Source organism: Rosa chinensis, chromosome 5 (genome assembly GCF_002994745.2).
Source record: "Rosa chinensis cultivar Old Blush chromosome 5, RchiOBHm-V2, whole genome shotgun sequence".
Lineage (NCBI taxonomy): Eukaryota > Viridiplantae > Streptophyta > Magnoliopsida > Rosales > Rosaceae > Rosa > Rosa chinensis.
The window spans coordinates 82,605,378-82,626,460 of NC_037092.1; the positions used below are offsets into that span (position 1 = coordinate 82,605,378).

Below are 21,083 nucleotides of genomic sequence, written 5' to 3' on the forward strand. Positions count from 1 at the left end.
CAAGTATCCCCACTGTCAGTCTTTGGGAATGGCTCCGCTGTCCATGCTAGCTAGGCAACACCGCTAGACTGCACCGCCGGGTAGCCCCCGCTGGGTTTTCCTCTGTCATTCCGCCAAGCACATCATGATGCACCGCTGGGCGCTATGACGCAGAACCCACTCCCAAAGGCCTCGAGCCTCTACTAAGATAGTGGCGGAGCTCCTCCGCTGGGCATCTCCACTATGCTTCTCCGCTGGTCATACTCCGTTGGATGCGAAAGCCAACTACCGCTGGCATCCTCCATCGGCCATTGCCGCTAGCCAAAGTTTCCCTGCTAGCCAAGCCTCTCCGCTGGCCATCACTTCCTCCGCCGGTCAACCTCCGCTGGAAAACCATCATCACCGTTGAACAAACTACAACTCCCCACACCCAGAAAAATACTCTGGGCACCATGGCAACCATCAAGCACCGCCAGGCAGCAACTGCCAACGACAAAAGGCACACGCTAGTGATCGCGCTCAGAGCGCATCTATCATCAACGCCGTCATGAAATCGGCCACCGCCCACCAGTTTCTCGTACAGAGCACATCCACCTAGATATCTACTGTACACCCAGTCGGCGGCACAACCAGAGATAAGTTCTTTATCTCATACTTCAAACTCAACCATGATTCACGTATATATGTTTTTGAGCATGAGGACATGCATGTTCACGTGAAATCAATTTTCCCAATGCCTCCTTTACACGTAGATGCTATCATGATTTGCTAGCCTACCTAATCATATGATACCACGTATCAATAACATGACACACCTACCTGCTCTTGCATTATCCATTCCACCGCTTAGTACATAAGCCCTTATAAATAATAGGCTACTCACCACTGCGTGGCGTATATTTGTGGTAGCATGCATGTGCCTCATATTTATGTAAAAGGTGACTGACTCCAAGTCACAACAGTATACAAATATATACATACTCGCATGGGACATATGACATAAAACATCACTAGCTTACTTTTATATGTTTGGTTACAGTACAACCGCTAAAACATGTTTTGTGGCGTTAGACACATGGTCCCACGTGCACTAGACTATCAAGATGTGGAGGTATAACGGACATCATTTCAATCGGTTAATGAAACTTAATCATCACCCTTCTACTAAGGTGCTTCGCCGGAGCAATGGAGCGTCAAGCTTGGACAACTCCAACATGATTTGGGTACTTATGTCAATTCCAATGCAAACTCACTCCAAATCGGCATAAGATAAGTAACTATATCTTATCTTTTACGCACTTGCAATTCAAGCTATTGCTTTTAAGCATGCTTATAGGATATCACACTTGGTATATCTTTACTTGCTTCCATAAACTTTTGAGCATGCCTACAACATTTCATAGATTTTGCAACACTTTCTAAGCCTCACGTGCCAGATATGCCATGCTTCATATACCGATCTCAAACGATCTCTAAGCATGTTTACAATAATGTAAAATATTATTAGCAACTTTACTACAACTACATGCTACACACATACATGCTTAAATTCACTTTCATGTGACATGCATCTAGCTAGAATCTTGTGACACTTACGACTTAATTAATCATGCTCGGATAAACGACTTGCTCGGGTTACGACTCGCTTGGGTATCGAGTATGGCCACAACTTGTGCTTGTGCTTGGGCCACGCCCCGCATGCTCGCACAGCGCCTACATACTCAACTACACCCAACTTGCTCTATCATGTCCAACATGCTTTACTTAAGGCCCAAGTTCCCAAATGCTTCATACTATGTCACCGGGACTACTCCCAATTTTCTTTGGACACCCATTACACTTGCCACTATCTATTGTGCGTGTTATATTGGCATAAGATCTACATATACAAATACCAATATTTTACATATTCATACATATTAATGGAACATTGAATTCTTCTACTATTTGTCTTTTGCCACAAATCGAATTCTTTTCGCGTTCCACTAATACGAGCGGTAACCAAATACAACAAAGCATTTTACATATGCGCGTTTTTCATCTCATTGTGCAGGTTAGACGAGTCCCTTCTTGCTTAAGGAGTTCGGGGACTTGTAAGGGCTAGGTGCCTCTCGGACATTGTTTATGCTTGATGACTTCATGATTATAACTATCCAACCAAGAAGCTCCTCTTACTTGGGGACTTCGGGGACTTGAAGATACCTCTCACTGTGCATGGAGAATTTGCTACATCACCAAGCATAAATAACACCCTCTTTAGGACAACCACAAGCCATGGTGAGGCCCAATTGAGACATGCATCCCGTAGCCCTATGTTCAGGCTACGCCACGGTATCCGGAAGTGGAAAATAAGTCGCCGGGAAGCCACATTCCCGGCCTTGCCAAGTTGCCCTCACAACATAGCTTTTCTATACTAGAATAGTGGTATTTGAGTCCCACATCGGAAACCATGTAAATGATATGATTTCCTTCACCTATAAAAGGAATGCCTCCTCCCACAACTCAGAGAATCTCATTACATACTTTGTAATCCCCTTGGGCCGCAAGGCCCAAACACATATAGTGCAATATTGAAGTGGACGTAGTTTCTCGCTCAGGCGTGAGACGAACCACTATACATCGTGTGTCCCTCTCTCTCTCTCTCTTCTCTCTCATTCTCTACGTTAATTAGACCCCTCGGTCACAAACATTAACAATCATTAAATTACATGATAAAAATAAATACATCCTCACTTTTTAAGTTTAAAGAGGTGCTCTTTAGATCCTCCATATATACATATACATATATATATATATACATATATATTATTTTTTTATCAAAAATGTTGGGGTGAGCTGCAGCACACCTTAACCCACTCTTGATTCGGTGCCTGCCCTTAGATGAAAAATATATCACCGGTTGATCAAATTCATTTTATTTAATGTACGTATATGTTATCATGTATTAAAATAAAATACATGACGTCCAAAATTCAAAGTGCAAGATCAAATTAGAATGTATAATTAAACATGAAGCAACATTTGAATAAAATAGGAAAATATTTAGTTTACTCCCCTAAACTTTGGGGTTAAAATCAGTTTGGTCCATCTTTATGAGAATTAATCACTGTGGTACCTGCACTTTTAATTTCCATTATCGGGTCCAATATTTGAATTTGGCTCAAAACATGACGTCATGTGCTGAGTTGGAGCCGACATAGGGGCTCACTTTTCAGACTTCAAACCCCCAAGAAGGGCAAAATTGAATTTTCTAATTTAATCTAACTTCTATTTTTTCTCTCTCTCTCTACTCTCTCTCTCTCTCTCTCTCTCTCTCTCTCTCTTGTTTCAGATGAAAGACGATGTAGATGATGAAGTTTCGGAGCTCCCCTATTTCTCTCTTCGCCCCTGCAACCACTCTTCGTCTCCTTCCCTAAACCCCCAACCCAAACCCTCCTCTTCATCTCAAGCCCTCATTCCAGGACCCGCCTGCGTCGTTCAGGCCGCAATGCACCGTTGCTCCCAGACCTCCTCTGACGAGCCGATTTCAACACATGAGTTCATAAGGAGAGTCTTTGAGAATGGAGACGATGAAGACAACGATTTAGTTGCCGATTCTTGATAGGAGCACAAAGTGTGACGTTTTTAATATGTATTTTCCCTCATTTAGCTAAGTTATTCTGTTAAAATTACTAATTATAACATTATTTATGTTTTTAGGTACTTCAAGGTCGGAAATGGAGAAAAGAGCCAAAAAAGAGTTAAAATAAGAGTAAAATAAAGACAAGTCATTTTAGAAACTTTCCTCTTTCACTTTAGGAAATGTTTCCTATTTTGTTTTTAGGGAACTTTCTTTGAACTTTCCTATTAAAGAGAGAATTTAGGAGTCCATGAAATTAAGAACTCTTGAGTGATGAATTCAAGGAAAACTTAAAGGAAAAATCAGAAAGAATTCAAGGAGATAAAAGGGAGTGTTTATAATAAATATTTATTCTTGATTATCTTATTTACTATTGATTATAACACTAATTAAATTCTGATTTTTCTTGATTGTAGGAGTTCATTATGTGCACAATTGGAAGAAGAAATTAGTGCAATTTAAAGGAGAGGAATAAGGGATGTATCTGGTCACTATTCAAGGAATATACAATGAGTCATTAAGGGGAAAAGAGATCAGAAAAATCAAGACTTTGTTATGAGAAAATCAAGCAAATTTGGAGGAGAAATCACCTCAAGATGATTGGCCATGATTGCATCACAAGAGATGAGAATTCCACTATAAATAGCAGCCATTCTCTACTCCAAAATCATTACTTCTTCATACACAATTCAGTTCATTAGCTTAGCTCTCTTCTCTCCAAAACCCTCTCCAAATATTCAGAAAAAGCCTCTCGTCGTGAAGAGCTTTAGGACTTCTCCAAGGCTGTTCGTGTTCTTGAAGGCCAAGCCTTGTGTTCTCTTGACGTTCTCCAAGCTTCCTTGAAGATCAAAAAGTGTAATTCATGGCCCTTATTTCTGTTTTCGTACTCTTTAGTATTGAATTTCAGATTTCTTTTATGAGCTTTATTATTGGAATTGGATTTTTGTTGAGAATGAGTTTATGTTAGTAATTTTCAGATTTGTTTCTTTATGTTCTTGATTTGTTTATGATATCTTTATAATTTGATTTTGTGCCATCCTTTTATATCTTTAAGCATATGATTTTGGTTGAACAATTATGTTAATCTGCAGGTTGGTAAAGTTAAATTTGTGTTCTGATTCACCTAATCGTTTTAGGGCAGAAATTAAAGTGGTAAAGGCTATGTACAATGGTCGAGATTATATGCTACATGTTTGTGCGTTTGTAACTTCTTATGGATGCATACATGTTTGAATTCAGAATTCTAATTGCACTTAATGATTCATATTTAATGTTGACGGATGCTCTTCAGTATTAACGTGATGTTTTATATGAAATATTTTGAGTTACGGACTTTTCCTAACTTAGGAGATTCAAAAGAAGAATTAAAGTGGTACTCGATCTCTTCAGACTTGTACTTCGAATTCATTTCTGATATTTAGTGTTGGCACGATTTTAGGTTGTTTAGATTGAAATAATTCATTGCATGTTGAGATGGTTTGGAAATTCTGATTTGAGTGTGAAGAAGTCGATCACATGTATATATTTATCTTTTTGTTTTATTTCATAGGAACTTAGAAACCAAAATTTGAATCCCCCTTTTTTATGGTTGTTTCTTGTGTAAATTTGTATATAAATACTTGTTAATACTTGTTTTAATAATTACTAATTTAAATTGACCCATCTTTGCAGGAGTACCCTCAATCCCCGGTTAGAACGATCCCTACTTGCTTATATACTAACGAATGACAACAGGGTTTTAAATTGAGTGCCTATTTTGGCCACATCAATTCTTGGCACCACTCTCGATTAAGAAGGCGGTGGCGACTCTCGGACCCCTTTGGGTTCAATCAAGAAGGGGCTTAGCACTCACAGAGTAGCTAAAGTAGTTCTATTATGTCGTCGTTTTGTTATCAATTGGAAATTTTGTGATATCAGATTTGGGGTTGAAATGTTAGAATTGGGAGCCTTTTGAGAAAAATTGGAAGCCCTTAATTTGTATTAGGCAAATTAGGTTTTAAAGATTTGAGCTTTCTTAAAGGAGAAGGTGACCAGTTTTCCAGTTGGAGATGGTCGGAGGAGAGGATGAAGTGGTCAAGGAGGAGAGGTTTCTGTACGAAAGAGAGAGATATGTGTGTGTGAGAGAGAGAGAGTTCAATTTTTTTTAATGTTTATTTTTATGAATTTAGCTTCAAAGGTTATTTTGAGAATTTACCCTTCTTATGGAGTCAATGGCTGAAAAATGGGCCCTATGTTGGCTCCACCTTAGCACAAAGCCAAATTCAAATTTTGGACTCAGATGATGAAAATTAAAAGTGTAGGTACCACAGTGATTAGTTTAAAAAAAATGGACCAAACTTATTTTAATCCTAAAATTCAGGAGAATAAATTGAATTTAATCTAATAAAATAATATCAAATAAGTTAATAATATATGAGATATCTGGAGTAGATAAGGCAATGATATGCAGATTTAGTAAGATGTCAAGAGATGCAAGATCGGAGGTGGACTTGGGCTTGAATTTTATATACAAAAATACACTATGACGTGTCAAGAGTTGTGGAAGTACAAGGTAAAACAGGACTCTGCAACTAGGCTAAAGTTGCCAAGTGGTTGGCGGCAAATAAGAAGCACCACCGACAAATTAAAATGATGAATTTGATGATGATCTTAACTGTAATGAGGCCTCAGTTTTGAACTAAAGTGGAGACTCTCCTCTTTGAAAATAAACAATTACAGACATCAAATCGATCGAGGCAGCGGCCCGCTCCTAATTGACTGGGATAATGCCGGCTTCGTTTTTTTTTTTTTTTATTGCAATGCCGGCTTTGTTTATATTCATTTCTCTTCACCTCTCATGGAGCAGTGTTAGACTTGGCTATGTGTTGTTTATTCTATTCAACGCAAGATTATTAGACAGAGTATTCAGTTCACCAGCGTACATTTGCAACAACAGAAATGAACGGTTAAATAACATTAAATACATTATTTTTGTTATTAGAAAAAAAGTTGCCTATAAATATCAATAGCTCAGATCTGCTGGAATTGCTAATTCACTTGCACCGCCAGTGCATAGAAAAATTTTCTAGACAGTAGTTGCTGCTATATATATAACTATGCTTGCGTATAGGTTTCGTAACAAACAATTTACTAGATATATACTTAGCTGAAAGATATGGGAAGGGAAGGGTATTTACCATTGTTTTTTTTTTGGGTTAAATACTTGTTACTCCCTGTACTTTGCTCCGAAAAACAGTTCAGTCCCTCACCTTTTAAATTAAACAATTTAGTCCTTATTCTCTCTAATTCTCACACAATAGGTCTCAAATGACCATTATACCCCTCACTTTCTTTTTATATATTTTTTATTTATTTTTCTCTCTTTTTTATTTTTATTTTTGTCTCTCTCTCTCTCTCTCTCTCTCTCTCTCTCTCTCTCTCTCTCTCTCTCTCTCTCTCTCTCTCTCTCTCTCTCTCTCTCTCTCTCTCTCTCTCTCTCTCTCTCTCAAAACAAAACCCTTAATTCGTATTTTGGGTATTCAATTCATCATCAAACTCATCAAAACGTCAAATTCATCTTCTCAATTCAATTAGTACAATTCAAAGAAAGAAAAACAAATCTATGGGCTGGACCGTGGAAGAAGACGAGGGTGTGGCTCATTTGACACGCCGAAGGAGTAGCTCTCGCCTACAACGGCCCCGCCAGGTCTCTCCGCAGCAACAAGACCAAGACCAACTTCCTGACGCCCTGTTGACTAGAGAAGATCTCTCCCTCGACCTCAACATCTCCTCCGCCCAGTAGGCCTTCTACTCCATCTGTCTGGTTGAGTTTCTCTACATTGACATCCTGAGCGATGTCGTGAAGAGCAAGGAGGCGGCGGGGACATTGTTTGTTGTGTCCGGTGTTGTCTGAACCTGCTTAGATCTTGAATTGTTCAAATCTAACACTGTGTGGTGGTTAAAATTAAATGGGTCGACGATGGCGGAGCGACAATCAGAGTGGAAGTCAGAGAGGTTGATGGTGGGATTGATTCGGCGTTGGGTTGGGTCGTGGGCTGGAATTGGTGTGATATTATGGGTGGGTGGATAAAGATTCGGGGGATGGAGGAGAGACCCAAGTCGACGAGGCCTTTGACTCCGAGTTTGGAGTCGTCGAATTGCTTTACTTCTTCAGCTCGATCATAACCCTGTTCGCCGATCATGGTACAATTTGCTGCCATTTCCTTTGTGACAGTTTTTGAGTTCTCTATTATCTTCGTTTAATTAAGTGCGTTTTATGTCACTGTTTTTGAGCTCTGCCATCGGAGATTTCGGGTCAGAGAGGTGGGGGGTCCTATCAACCCTAAACCCTGACCGGAAAATGGGTCGCCGTCAATGTAGATGAACTCGAGGTTAGAGACGAATTTGGAGAGAGAGAGAGAGAAGCAGGAAAAATAAAAATAATAAAGAGAGAAAATAAATTAAAAATATAAAAAAAGAAAGTGAGGGGTATAATGGTCATTTTGGGACCTATTGTGTGAGAATTAGAGAGAATAAGGACTAAATTGTTTAATTTAAAAGGTGAGGGACTGAACTGTTTTTCGGTGAAAAGTACATGGAGTAACAAGTATTTAATCCTTTTTTTTTCTTGTTGAACTGTGAAGAGGAACATTTCATTGAAACAAAAGAAAAGAGAAACAGAAACTAGAAAACAGAAAAAGAAGAAAACTAAAGATCCCAAAAAACTCCTCAGGAAGAAAACAAATCACTGAGAAGCAGGGAAACAGAAAAAAAAACTACGTAGGAGCTGGAACTGCATCATAAAGAAGGATATTAGTAAAGGTAGAAGGTGGATGTTGAACCCAATCAACAGGGCACATCCGCCTGCGAGCCAAAGAAGCAATATGATCAGCTGCTTGATTAGCTATTCTGCTGGTCCACACTCCCCTTGATTAGTAAAGGGGAGAGTCATATATAGGGTGTTTGCTGCTTCTTTGTTTGCAGGTATATGCTTGGTTTGGGTTTATAGGGCGAGTCACATACCAAAACCAGAAGAAGATGGAAGGTTTGGCTGGATGGGGTTGTTGGGTGCCGAGTTATGGTTCGGGTTTTATTGGATCCTCACCCAACCCTGTAGATGGAACCATATCTATAGGCAAACTTTCAAGGATAGACTATCTCAAAGGTATATATATTATTATCTCTTCAGATTCTCAAACTTTGATCAACTCCATCTCCCATAATCTCCCTGCCTCTGATTGGAAAGTTGCAACCATTATTTCTCAAGTCCGGTACCTCTCTTCAACCCGGCAGTTTAACTGGTCTTGGATCAGTAGAAAGGCTAATAAAGCAGCTCATCATGTTGCTTCATTAGTTAACAGTGGGAAGTGTCCTTCCAACTGGGTTCGTCACCCTCCCTCCTCTTTACTTGAAATTTTGTTGTATGATGGGTTTCCAGGTCCACCTCTAGTTTAGTTGGTTTGGTCCTGGCTCTTTGTTTCTGTCAAGGGTTCTTCTTCCCCTTGTTTTATTGAGTATTTCAAGTTGTCAAAAAAAAAAAAAAAAGGTATATATATTACACAATGTTCTCTTATTAGCTTGATATCTAACATATTGCTTTTCTAAAATTAGGGTGGCCAGAGCAACATAGAAGCTAGAAGTCCCCTTAATTTATACCAAGTTCTAAACATATATGTTGAAAGAAAAAAAATATTAGATTTTGCATATATAATAATATTCAGTACAATAGGATCGTTGCTATATATACAACTACTCATTATAATTCAATTGACATTACTAACAACATAATGTGGATGTTTCTCTAGTAAGGCATAATTTCCCTATAGACCTTGAATGCTTGAAATTAATAATTGAATGTGCATATATAGCCATAAAGTGTGTGTGTGTGCATGCTTATTTCTTTAGACAACGACCCGGCCCCCCTTTTTTCCTCTTTTTGGATGGTAAATATTTCTTAGAACATAGAGTGTGAATCAAACCCATGTTTGAATTGAAATTGAGATATCGATTTAAGTTTTTCCTTTCTGAATTAGATAGATTCATATCTAAAAGGGATTGACAATGAATTCTTTCAAAACTGACTATTTGTCCTTATGTTAGAAGTAGAGGTGGCAAACGGGCCACTAAGCACGAGCACGGCACCGGCCCGGCACGCTAAAAAGCGGCCCGGCACGGCCCAAGCCCGTTAGTGGCCCGGCACGACCCGAGCACGTTAGAATAACTGGTCGGGCTGGGCCTAAGAATATTGGCCCATTGGCCCGGCCCGACCCGAGCCCGTAATGGGCCCAGCACGGCCCGAGCACGACATATTGTGGGCCAGCCCGTTACAAACACAAAATTTCATTTTGTTTTTAAAAATATTAAAAAACTACAATGATGAGATTTAAAATGTCATGACAATTCCACCAATGCTTTCTTTTATATTGTCAAAATAATGAAACAAAACATCATATCCTTGTTTTGACATAAGTATTTTTTCTAAATATTAAATATATGTTTATTAATAAAGACTAATCTCATAATAATACAACTATAGAATGAAGTAAAGAATAATATATACTAAATCTTAATTATATTAATAAAGATTAATCTCACAATAATATACTAAAAACAATATATTTTGAGTTTTTTCTTTCTTTCTTTCTTATAGTGTGGAATATAAAAAATTATTAGAATTTAGAAATCTAATCTTAAAAAGCTAAGATTAAAAAAAACGTTGTAGAACTTAATTTATTTTAATTTTCTAAATAGTTAAATAAAATTAATTTTTATTTGTTTAAATTAAGATTTTAAAATCGTGCTTTATAGTGAGTAGGCACGAGCACGACCCGTTATTGACCCGGCACGAGCACGGCCCGGCAAGATATGGGCTCGGGCCATGGGCCGGGCCGGGCTTAATGTTTAAGTAAATGGGCCGGCACTAGCCCGGCACAATAATAAATGGGTCGGCCCAAGCACGGCACGAAGCACGACTAGGCCCGGCCCAGCCCGTTTGCCACCTCTAGTTAGAAGTGTTCAAGAAATATCTGCGATCGAGTAGATAAGCTCCACCAAAAAATGAAATTGAAATTTAGATACAAATTAAATATACTCACTAAAAGAAAAGTTATCATTCACAACGCAGACTTACATATGGGAGGGCCTCCAACACTTGCGGAGCGACCCCGGAAGACGAAACCTAAGTTTCGTGATGGCGGTGGGGAGTCTCGTACTCTCCAGACCGAGCAGTGGCAGGACGACGGCGGAGTAGGCTTGGAGAGATGGTGGTTTCTCCTACAGCGACGTCGGGGCCTCGACCAAGACTATCGGAGACTCCGGTTGAAGCGTTTGTCAGTTGAGGATGTTTTTGTGAACAAGGTTGGGCGAATCGAGTCGGAGCGGCGACGTTGGGGTCGATGCCTGCAGTTCTGGGGGCGATTGGGCTCTGCGTCAGCGTGGCGGCGTGTTTCGTTTCCTTCAGTGGTGCCAGATTGGGCCGGCGTGGTTTGCTTCCTCGGATTAGGCCATGGTGGTTCGGCGAGCTTCGTGGAGGCACCGCGATGGGTCTCGGTAGCACCTGGGCTGGTGCCAGCGGTGATTGGGCTGGTGGCTGAGATTGGTCGCCTGAAAGTCAGGGCGGCGAAAGATGGGCAGGAAGCAGTCCCTGAAAATTCGGCGGAAACCCAACTAGGGTTGATTACCGGTTTGATTAGACTGCTTTCTGGGCCACATGTGATTGGACCTAGGGCAATGACTGGGCCGAAGGTAGCAATTGGGCTTTTTTGGCTCATATCTGAAAATGGGGGCTATTTACTGCAGATCCCCAACGAGAGCCCGAGGAGCAACCTGATGCCAAGGTTGTTGACTACTGAGGAGACTGAAGAAGGTGCTGGTTCCAACCCTATGGGGGAGGGACTCGCGCTTTTTTAAGTCCTCCAAGCTTTTAGACATTCTGGACTCAAGCCTTTTGAAGGAGGGGTAATTTCTATAGGCTTTTCTAAGACGTTTCTAGTTGATATTTGTACCACAATTGCGTGACTGGCAGATTAGACTAGATGAATATTTCTCCCTTAGAGAGCGAGACTACTCTTGCTTAGCTTAGGCTTGCTGTTCAGCGAGCGTCCCTTAGATCTTAATGAGTTTAGAGTGGCTTAGATAGGTTATCCGATTTGTCTCGGGTTTTCTTATGTAAGTTCTGTTAGACTCTGGCATGTTTTTATGGCTTTGATATCTAATAACATCAAATCCTTTTTCAAAAAAAAAAAAAAAAAAAAACGCAAGTGGAAATGAATATTATTTACAACGAATAATAAAAGCACGCCTGCATAATACTTTTTAATTACATTTTTTACGGCGTGCATAGCGTGCACACCATTAAATAACTTGTAATATTATTTTTATTAAAGGCGTGCTGTCTTGTACCCCGTGATTCTGCAAAAGGGCCAAAATTTTTGGCCAAATTTCCCTCTCGAATGAAAAAGAAAGAGACAGAAGGCTCACTCTGTCCCTCTCTAAAAATCTCTCGATCATATTTACCGACAACTAAACTTATCGTACTCATATGAATCGGTTGACACAACCCCAATCCTTTGCCTTTTTTCCCTGCAAATCCCTTATCCCATCCATATTATTTCATTCCCAACTGGAGAGATCTCTCTAGATCAGTCATTTTCAACACTACGAGGATCGCCGGATTGGTACAGAGGTGTTGATCTACATCTATCGGACCTTACAGCGAAAGGACATGATCATGAGATACGGGATTCCAGATAAACCAAAAAGTAGAGGTTATTCAACTCTGAAGGATTGTTAACTGATCCTTCTTCAAACTAGAAATAGAGAAGACCTTTAAAATTCAATTACTCTTTGATTGTTGATTATGAATGGACAGAGACGGATGGAGACTTACATGGATCATGGATGCTTCTGCTGGAGAATGAGTTTTTATTTTATTTTCTTTTATTTTCGCGGAAGAAGAAGAAGAAGAAGAAGAAGAAGATGATACTGCTCCGTGAATTCCTCTTGTCAAATTTGACGCCGTTTCTCTTCAAAGCTAATATTTTATGAGTATTTATTTTTTTGCTGAGCTGTCAAGTTCTGAGTCATTGGACTTTTTTTGATGGCTGAGATCTAAAGTCAAGGATAACCAAAGACAATTAAGAGCCAAGTAGAGGATTCGGATTCAAGTAGCTTTTACCCTCGCTTGCATAATGAAGTAATGAACCTTCAATAAATGGAGACTCTTTTAATAAAGTGCCCATTATCCTCACTTGCATAATGACTTTCAATAAATGGAGACGTACAATTACAAGAAAGTAATTAAATAATACAAACTTATGCCTAATCTCTTTCAATGTGCATGGCCTCTTTTGAGAAAGTACCTTCATCCTCACTTGCAATAATGAACCTTCAATAAATGGAGACGCACGATTACAAGAAAGTAATTAAAGAACAAAAAATTGTAAAAACTGTCAAGAGAAATTGCCTAGGACGAGGAGCAACATGGACAAGGGAATCCACCATTATAGAATGAGGATTACAAAGATTATTTACAGCAGCTATCTCTTATCTTATAACGAGTCTCAAATTGAGCCACTACGTACTTCTAACATTCTTAGTATAAAGCGTCTCTCATGCTTAATTTAACATAGAAATTTAAAACATATGCAAGCAAATCCAGCAAATGCCATCGACTTAAATGCTACAGAGCTCGGCAGCTTCCCCTTGTCCTTCCTTAGGTATAGGGCTTCGTACAACGGTAGGTTAATGACAATCAAAACCACACATAGAAGAATCTGCAAGGACATTGTCTCATAAACCTCTGCAACACCCTTTGTTCCAGTGGTTGCTGCCTTCAGAAACCAGGCAAAGCAGTACAGATTGAGCAATGCAAGTGTTGCCAGCACGGTAAACATTGGAGACGAGCCCCCGAATTCCATGATTTCTTTCTCATATCGTTCGGACACGTCTTCATCGGCCACCTTGGCTGTTATTACAAATGCTGAATCTGTGTATCCGAGGTAGTGTACAATGGTGTCGATGAAGGCAAATAAGTATGAGGTTGTTCTCTCGTAAAGCCACATACGTTGGTCGTTCCACCAACCTAAGCTCGTGCCTCCACACCATAGATACTCCACAAAGCTCTCAATGTTCTTAGCAATTATAACATATGCAAATGGTATAATCCATCGGCTTGAAATCTAAGTCCAGAAAACAAAACCCATATTATAGAAAACCTAGAAACATAATGTATACAATCGATGTACATGAAAGTTTGAGTGTCCAACCTATGTTGATATTCTAAGTCTTAGACGATCTACGCCCTACTCATCATATATTTAGATAAATACTCTAATTTTAATATGCCGTTTTATGAATAGTAATTAGAAACATGTAGATTTGTGACAGATATTAATGAGATGAACTATACCTGAGGAAATAAGGACGTCCGTCTAAGGAGGTAAAGTGAAGGAAGAGTTGAGTAAATTAGTGTTGCCCAGCAATTAGTAGCCCATAAGTTGTAGCGAAGGTATCCAAGCTGATGGCCTAAACTAATCTTTCCATGGCCATACCATACAACACTGTACTTAGACAGCGTAATCTGAAGGTTGCCTTCCGACCATCTCTTATGCTGCAGAAGTGCCTGAAGCAATGTGGTTGGAGCTAATCCTAAGAAAGCTTTCCTTGTTGGATTGCAATACACTGATTTCCATCCTCGGCATTGGATCGATAACCCCGTTATCACATCTTCAACCGGACACCCATATTTCAAACCCATCTGCAAATTATAAAGATTTTGTCTGAACTTATATACAAGTATTGTTACACAATTACACTTAATTACTAAATATGTTTGTAAATGTTAAGTGGATATATATAAACATAATATGTACGTGCGGTTGATAGACAGGGATACCTCTTTTCCCCATTGTGTGTTCTCTTCATATGTACAACTCGCAAGACTTCTTGAACTTTCTTCTAATTCATGAATGCCAATTTCTTCACCTTTTTTGTCCTCCCATTTCATCTCACTCTTATTTACCTTGCTGAATTTCTTCCCACAAAGAGTTTCTCTTCTGTGAAAGCATCCACTTCCAACATATAATGTCCCCCAATAATTATCCAGACCATGGAATTCCACCTTCAGTATATACCAAAACAATAACTGAAGTCCAAATAATATGATATGAAACATTTAATCGAAAATTTTGATTTTAATATTTCCATGAACATATACAACTCACCTCGAAATATACTCGTAATGAAGCGTATAATTCATTCTTAGTAAGGTTATCGAAATTCTGCGGGAACTGTACGTATGCAATCTCATGGCCTTGTTCTTCATCCATTAAGAAGCAGAGTGCATCCCTTATGGCCTTCGAGTTGTTTGAATACATGTCACAGTCTACATTAAGAAGCAACTTCCCATTGCTTATATTTGACGATACCCTAATCTGCAAATTGCGAAGGATCGCATCCGTTATCTAAACCCTACACGCACACAAACAAACACATGCACACATATCTCGTAAATTTACCAGAGCATTCATAGCACCAGCTTTGAAGTTATGGTGAATCTGGGGTCTCTTCTCCCGAGCCAAATACACCAAAGTTGGCAACACACACCCTTCAACATCTCTTGCATTTGGGTCTCTCCCATCAATTACTATCTGGGAGAAAAGTTCAACTAATTTAAACATCTAGCACTAAACAGCAAGTTTCTCTGATCAGTTAATATTAATAAATCAAAATATCAAAATGTCATACTTGAAGAATGGTTTCATGGTCACGTTTTGATGAATATGAGTACCATCGAGAAAAGCCTTTATGTTTTGATCTCACTTCTTCTGAAATGCGGCCTAGGTTCACTGCATTTCCAATTTTGGCCGCCATGTCCTCGTATAATTTCTACAACAATAATTTGATGACATGCATGAGAGCACCTTTTTTATTTATTATTTTATAGAAATTCAAATGATAAAGAGGATTAGCCTCTTTAAAATATTGGATGGCCTAAAAAAAAAAAAAGTAAAAGCATAAACAGGATAAACCGTCGAGACACATCCCCACCATATCATATATATTGAAGTCAAAAATGAATTATTTTAGTTAAACCATCTGCGATTTTATTTCGTTTGCAAAAATTATGAAAACATTAAAAAGACATGAAAATAATTTAGGACAAACAATTAAACTGATTTTCCAAGACAAAGTGAATGGTAACAAAGATAATTATTAAGCAATTTTCACTACCTAGGATTCAGGTCCTAGGTTCGAGTTACCATGGTGGTAAGAGTGAAATTCTTTTATCCTCTTAAAATAAAATAAAAAAACTAATTACCTGGCGAAAAAAAATTTCATTACTACCAACTAATAAATCTAACAAAATGGTTAAGAGACGCTTAATTTTAAAGAACATGATCAAAAATTGCTTAATCACCGAAGATCATAAATTTCTAAATCAACCGGGAAATGACAAGACATCACTATTCCTCTTATGTCCGTCCAAGGCACTTTAATTGACTGTCTAATGCTTTAATAATCATGGCCTTCCTCTGATGTACGTCCAAGGCACTTTAATTGACTGTCTAATGCTTTAATAATCATGGCCACGAGTGTCCCTATGTCATCTGCTTGGAGCATTCTACTCGTCGTCTTTGATGGAAAACCAATGCCCATTTATGCTTTCCACAAAGATCAGTAGTGGAAATATGTACGTACGTCATGTGTGACACAACTATTAATTATTGGTTCGATCTTAACCATGCATAGTTAACCCCATGGCTCTACTTCGTCATACTTTCCGCTCTTCTTAAAGTTAAAAGTCCACGCCGAGCAATCAAAGTGCGACGGATTATGGAAGGATTAATGATAAGATAAATAATAATTACCTTAATTAAAGCTAAATCCCCGGTCTGTTTCTGATTCTGACTTTGATCATCAGAAGCTGTTGAGACAAAATAAGCAGCGGGTGATCTTGGCTCCACACTGTACTTCTTGCAATAGGGTATCCAATGCTTGGCAAACTCAGCAGCTTCCAAGAAAGCATAGTACGTAAACTCTGAGCCTCCATCGTCGGAAAGATACACGCTGAGCTTCTCCGCCGGATAGTCATAAGCCATGACCGACAGAACAGTGTTCATCACCATAATCGGCGGCTCTATGATCGGATCCGCTGTGCACACGAATATGTCCACCCCCGGCAACTCATTCTCATATCTGTTAAGTAATTTTACGTGAATTAAAAATACATGCCAAGTGTTTAAATATCATCACTAGAAAAGAAGTAAAGTTAGACCTAGAGCTAGTACAAAAACAGTATAGTATGTTAAGTTGTTAAACAATCGATGTGGATCATTCATTCGTCGATATACATACCTTTCAGAGAGCCTGTCCTTGAAGGTTTGCCGGTTGATGCGGCTCCACCGAAGGGCTTGAGTGACGAACCAGTAAAAAGCGAACCATAACTCAGCGGCGAACAACAGCATCCAACCAAATCTTCCATCTTCTCCAGCTTTTGGTATATGAGTCACTCTATAAACCCAAATCAAACATATACCAACAGATACAGACACTGCAGAAAACCTATAGAGCACTTTTCCCTTTGCCTTCGTTGTCTCAAATAGTGGTAAATGTCTTTTCTCTCCCATTTTTGAGCCAACTCTAATTGCTCGATCCTTCTCTATTTGAAATGGTTTAATGATAGGGAAGGACCCGGTGCCAGGCGTTGACGTGGCTCTTTATCCAAATAAGCCTGCAGTGTTCCTGCAGTTTCTTGATAGTTGTCATATCACTGATCATATGCATAGCTGGCAGTGACACGTATAAGGAATAGTTGCGTAGAGCATACGTTGCTGCTGTGGTTTTGACTATAAATACCTTCATTTGTTTTCTTAGAGTGCATTTAATGAAAAAACCAATGTTTTAAAACGCTGAGGCGTAGGCCGAGGTGTTTTCCTGTAAGCCTCAGTAAGTAGTTCGCCTTACGTATAAATGACCTATATTGATATAATTATTACTCTTATATGACCTATAAATGACCAAGAATTAAAATATAACGATTTGGGCAACATATCAGTTAAATATACCAATGTTTGACAATTTGGACAACATACCAACATATCAATATACATAAAAGTAGCCATCAATTGAAATTAGAACAACAATCAGCAGCCTATATATATATATATATATATATATTATATAAGTAGCTATCAACCGAAACCAGCACAACAATCACCAGCCCATACCTTTTCAGAAGCATAACAATCTAGAAACAAGTCTATGCATTCAGGCAATGATACAATCATACAAAGCAAGTCTATGCATTTAGTCAATAATCTTGGCAAAGAGTCAATTGAAATCTAGGCTGCGAATTTGAAGAACACCAAACAACATATATGCATTCAGTCAATGATACAAAGCAATTCCGAATGAGTTATAAATCACCTTAATACAACAGTTCAGCCCCGGTCTTTTCAACTCCCTGATTCAAATATGCATCACGTTTGGTCTTATGATGATCACTAATCTTTAGATGAATGGGTTCTAAGATTTAGTATTTCCTGCAACAAATTGAGGTGGCTCATGTTAACCACTCTAGGCTATCAGTCTATCACCATCCTATCCTTAATTGTAACAAACTAACAATCAACAATCTTATATTCACAAAGCAAAGCCTAAACATTCAGAGTGTGAAAATCAATTGGAATCATACCTTCAAATCTTCAAACATTCCTGCGAATCGAACTCCAAGTCTCCAACAATCGAACTCCAAGTTTGCAACTCGAACTCCAAGTGTGAAAGTAGTCTCTGTTAAAGCCAAATCATTCATAAAACTAACAGGTTCGAAGAGATTTGTACGATCTTGCAGTCTTGCTGCCTTCTGGAAGTTCGGGTACTGAAATGGAGAGCCCAGCTCTTGTCTGCTGCAAGTGGCGACCTATGAGGGCTTTAAACCTCAAACAACCTAAAACGAAGTCGTTTCAAAAAACGAAAAAAAAAAAAAAAAATCCTGCGCGTGCGCCTTTCACGCCTTGGTCACCGCCTCAGAAGCCTCGTCGCCTTATCAACGAAACTCACTCAATTTAAGGGTTGATTTCCGCTTTTTAAGCCTCAAGCGCGCCTCAAGGCGCGTTTTTTAATTCATTGGAAAAAACACATTGTTATGCTGTCAAATTTCTCTCTTGAAGTTTCGATTATCTTGTTCTTCATTTTGGTTCATCTGCAAATTGAGGGTCTCAATTCCATCAAGTTATGATGGTTTCAATTCCATCATGTCAACACTTGGTCCTCCACTTTGTAACTAATGCATGCGACGTGCCACGTTTGAAGTTTGATGTAATGCAACTTTTCACATCTTTGAAGTGACTTACAACGCCAACAAGTTAATAAACTAGCTAGTGGGAAATTAATACGTAATCTCCATATTATGGATCGATGTTTTCAGCCATATACTAGGTTTTATGTTTTGGCCAATAGCAGTAATAGTTAGGTGGCTATTGACTTATTGTTGAAGAAAATATTATATATATGAAGATCAATCTGTCATTCTAAACAGTGAGGGGCGGATCTAGGTAGTGGTTTGGGCGGGCTGGAGCCCGTTCGAGATTTTGAGGCTTAAAAAAAAAAAAATTAGATGTATACTTTAATTGATGTGTTTTAATTGATTTCAAAACTTATCAAGGTCTTCTTTCGGCTGTGCAATTGTTGTGGGTTTAATTGATTTCAATACTTATCATTTTATCAATTGTTGTGCTATCTCAGTATCTCGGCCAGGAGCTTGGCCTCATTCGAATGCCGAGTAATCAGTTCAAGTTTATAGAGTTAACTTTGCATATTGGGCTTAGGTTTATTTGCTAGCTATTTCGTTATATCCGGCCATGGCTTTATATTCAGAACAAACTTTTGGGTTGAAAAAAAAAAAACTATATATATGATGTATATTTTTTATTTATATGTATGTTTGTTTAACGAAGCCCACCCGAACTCTCAAATTATCGAAGTCAAACTCCTCTTTGGCTCTCCCATTCTCTCTGTCCATCACAAATTCTCATTCTTCTTGTTCTTCTTCTTCACAAAAAGGCCTAAATTATGGACTAAATTCAATCTTTGAACACTTGAACTCTCAGGTTCTCATCTCCCCACTCTTGCATTCGCACACCTGTGCATAATTGTACTAAAAAAAATTAATTTGGCTTCGCCCAAAGGGATACATAAATATGTAGCCCTCTCTATTTTCGAATCCTAGATCCGCCACTGTTAAACACCAGCGACCATCATTTCTTTCATCGAGTACATTTTCCCGAATTTTGACGACTTTTCCCAGGCTTTTCACATCTTGTTTCGCGTGTGTGAGGACTGTTTTTTTTTTTAGGTCCCCATAGATGTTCGAACTATTTGGTACCTGCGTGTACTCCAAATTGTAATGTTGATTTTTATTCGAGAAACTGTTTTGTCGCTTTTTCATAAAAGAATTTTTTTTTTTTTTTTTTGATGATTGAAAAAAACAAACGGGAACAAGAAAACAAAACCTCAAGCCACAACCCCTCCCAGTTGATCCAAGTGGAACGCTAGGGACACATAAAGGGGCAAACAGAAAAACTAGATAGAAGGATTATGAGAACTATGTGTTGCCGATGCTAATCGGTCCGCAACAAAATTTGCCTCAAGATAGACATGTCTGAAGATTACTGATTGAAAATGTAGAGTAAGCGCCTTAATGTCCCGTACTAATGTTTTAATTCGCCAAGGAATTTGACGGTATCCTTGAACACAATCCATTAATAACTTGGAGTCCCCTTCCACAATGATATGAGTATGATGTTGAAGCAGGGCAGTATGGAGACCATCTCTAAGAGCTGTGGCTTCCGCTACAAGCACTGACGCATTTCCAATCTGCCTATTGGTAGCAAAAAGCGGGTTACTATCCTCATTACGAATAACAAAGCCAATAGTCGTGACTTGGATACACATTTACGCAAGCGTACGTATTGTTGTCAAAATAGGCAAATATTAAGCCCAAAGTTTATCGTACCACGGGGATTAGTAGCTAACCCACAATCCTTGGGTAATCGAAAATAAAGACACTTAGCAAACAACGAAAAGAAAAAGAAAAAGAATAAAAATGTTAATCTAAGGCACTAAGCCTTAGCAATGCTCGACTTTGATTTTCACCAAAGCCTAATCAAAGCTAAGAGCCTAGTGATGAATATTTACAATGAGTTGGAGTTCAATATTTTGAGAGTTGATTTTAGATTAACAAAATGTAATGTAAAGTAAAGCAATTAATAAAAATGAACAGAAATTAATAAAAGTGTATCCAAATAAATGTTAATGTCGGGTGTTAGGGAGGTTCCTTCACCCAAATTCTATGTGTCGGAAGCTAATATAATGTGGATACAAATCCCTACTTTGGCGGTAGTCGTATCCAAGGTGGTTCAAGGCTCAAGGACCGAAATTCCCTTTCATGGTATTCCTACTCCGGTTCAAGGGCCGTAGGAACTCACTTGGCATGAATTAGAGCCGG

At 38.8% G+C, this 21,083-nt stretch overlaps 1 protein-coding gene across 3 annotated transcripts; it reads right to left on the reverse strand.

Annotated features, from left to right (window-relative positions):
- Positions 1-12,937: 12,937 nt before the first annotated feature.
- On the reverse strand, positions 12,938-17,302 carry LOC112167496 (cellulose synthase-like protein E1). Of its 3 annotated transcripts, none has more exons than XM_024304519.2 (8): positions 16,934-17,300; positions 16,447-16,774; positions 15,323-15,463; positions 15,094-15,225; positions 14,800-15,009; positions 14,472-14,720; positions 13,986-14,333; positions 12,938-13,755 (listed from the first exon to the last, which is right to left on the reverse strand). In XM_024304519.2, the coding sequence occupies exons 1-8, from the start codon at positions 17,203-17,205 to the stop codon at positions 13,198-13,200; spliced, it is 2,238 nt and encodes a 745-aa protein (XP_024160287.1). In that variant the 5' UTR covers positions 17,206-17,300; the 3' UTR covers positions 12,938-13,197. The 3 variants fall into 3 exon arrangements, with proteins under 3 accessions (XP_024160287.1, XP_024160288.1, XP_024160289.1); XM_024304520.2 differs by having other exon boundaries at positions 14,472-14,696; positions 16,934-17,299; XM_024304521.2 differs by lacking the exon at positions 15,323-15,463 and having other exon boundaries at positions 16,934-17,302.
- Between the last annotated feature and the right edge of the window lie 3,781 nt (positions 17,303-21,083).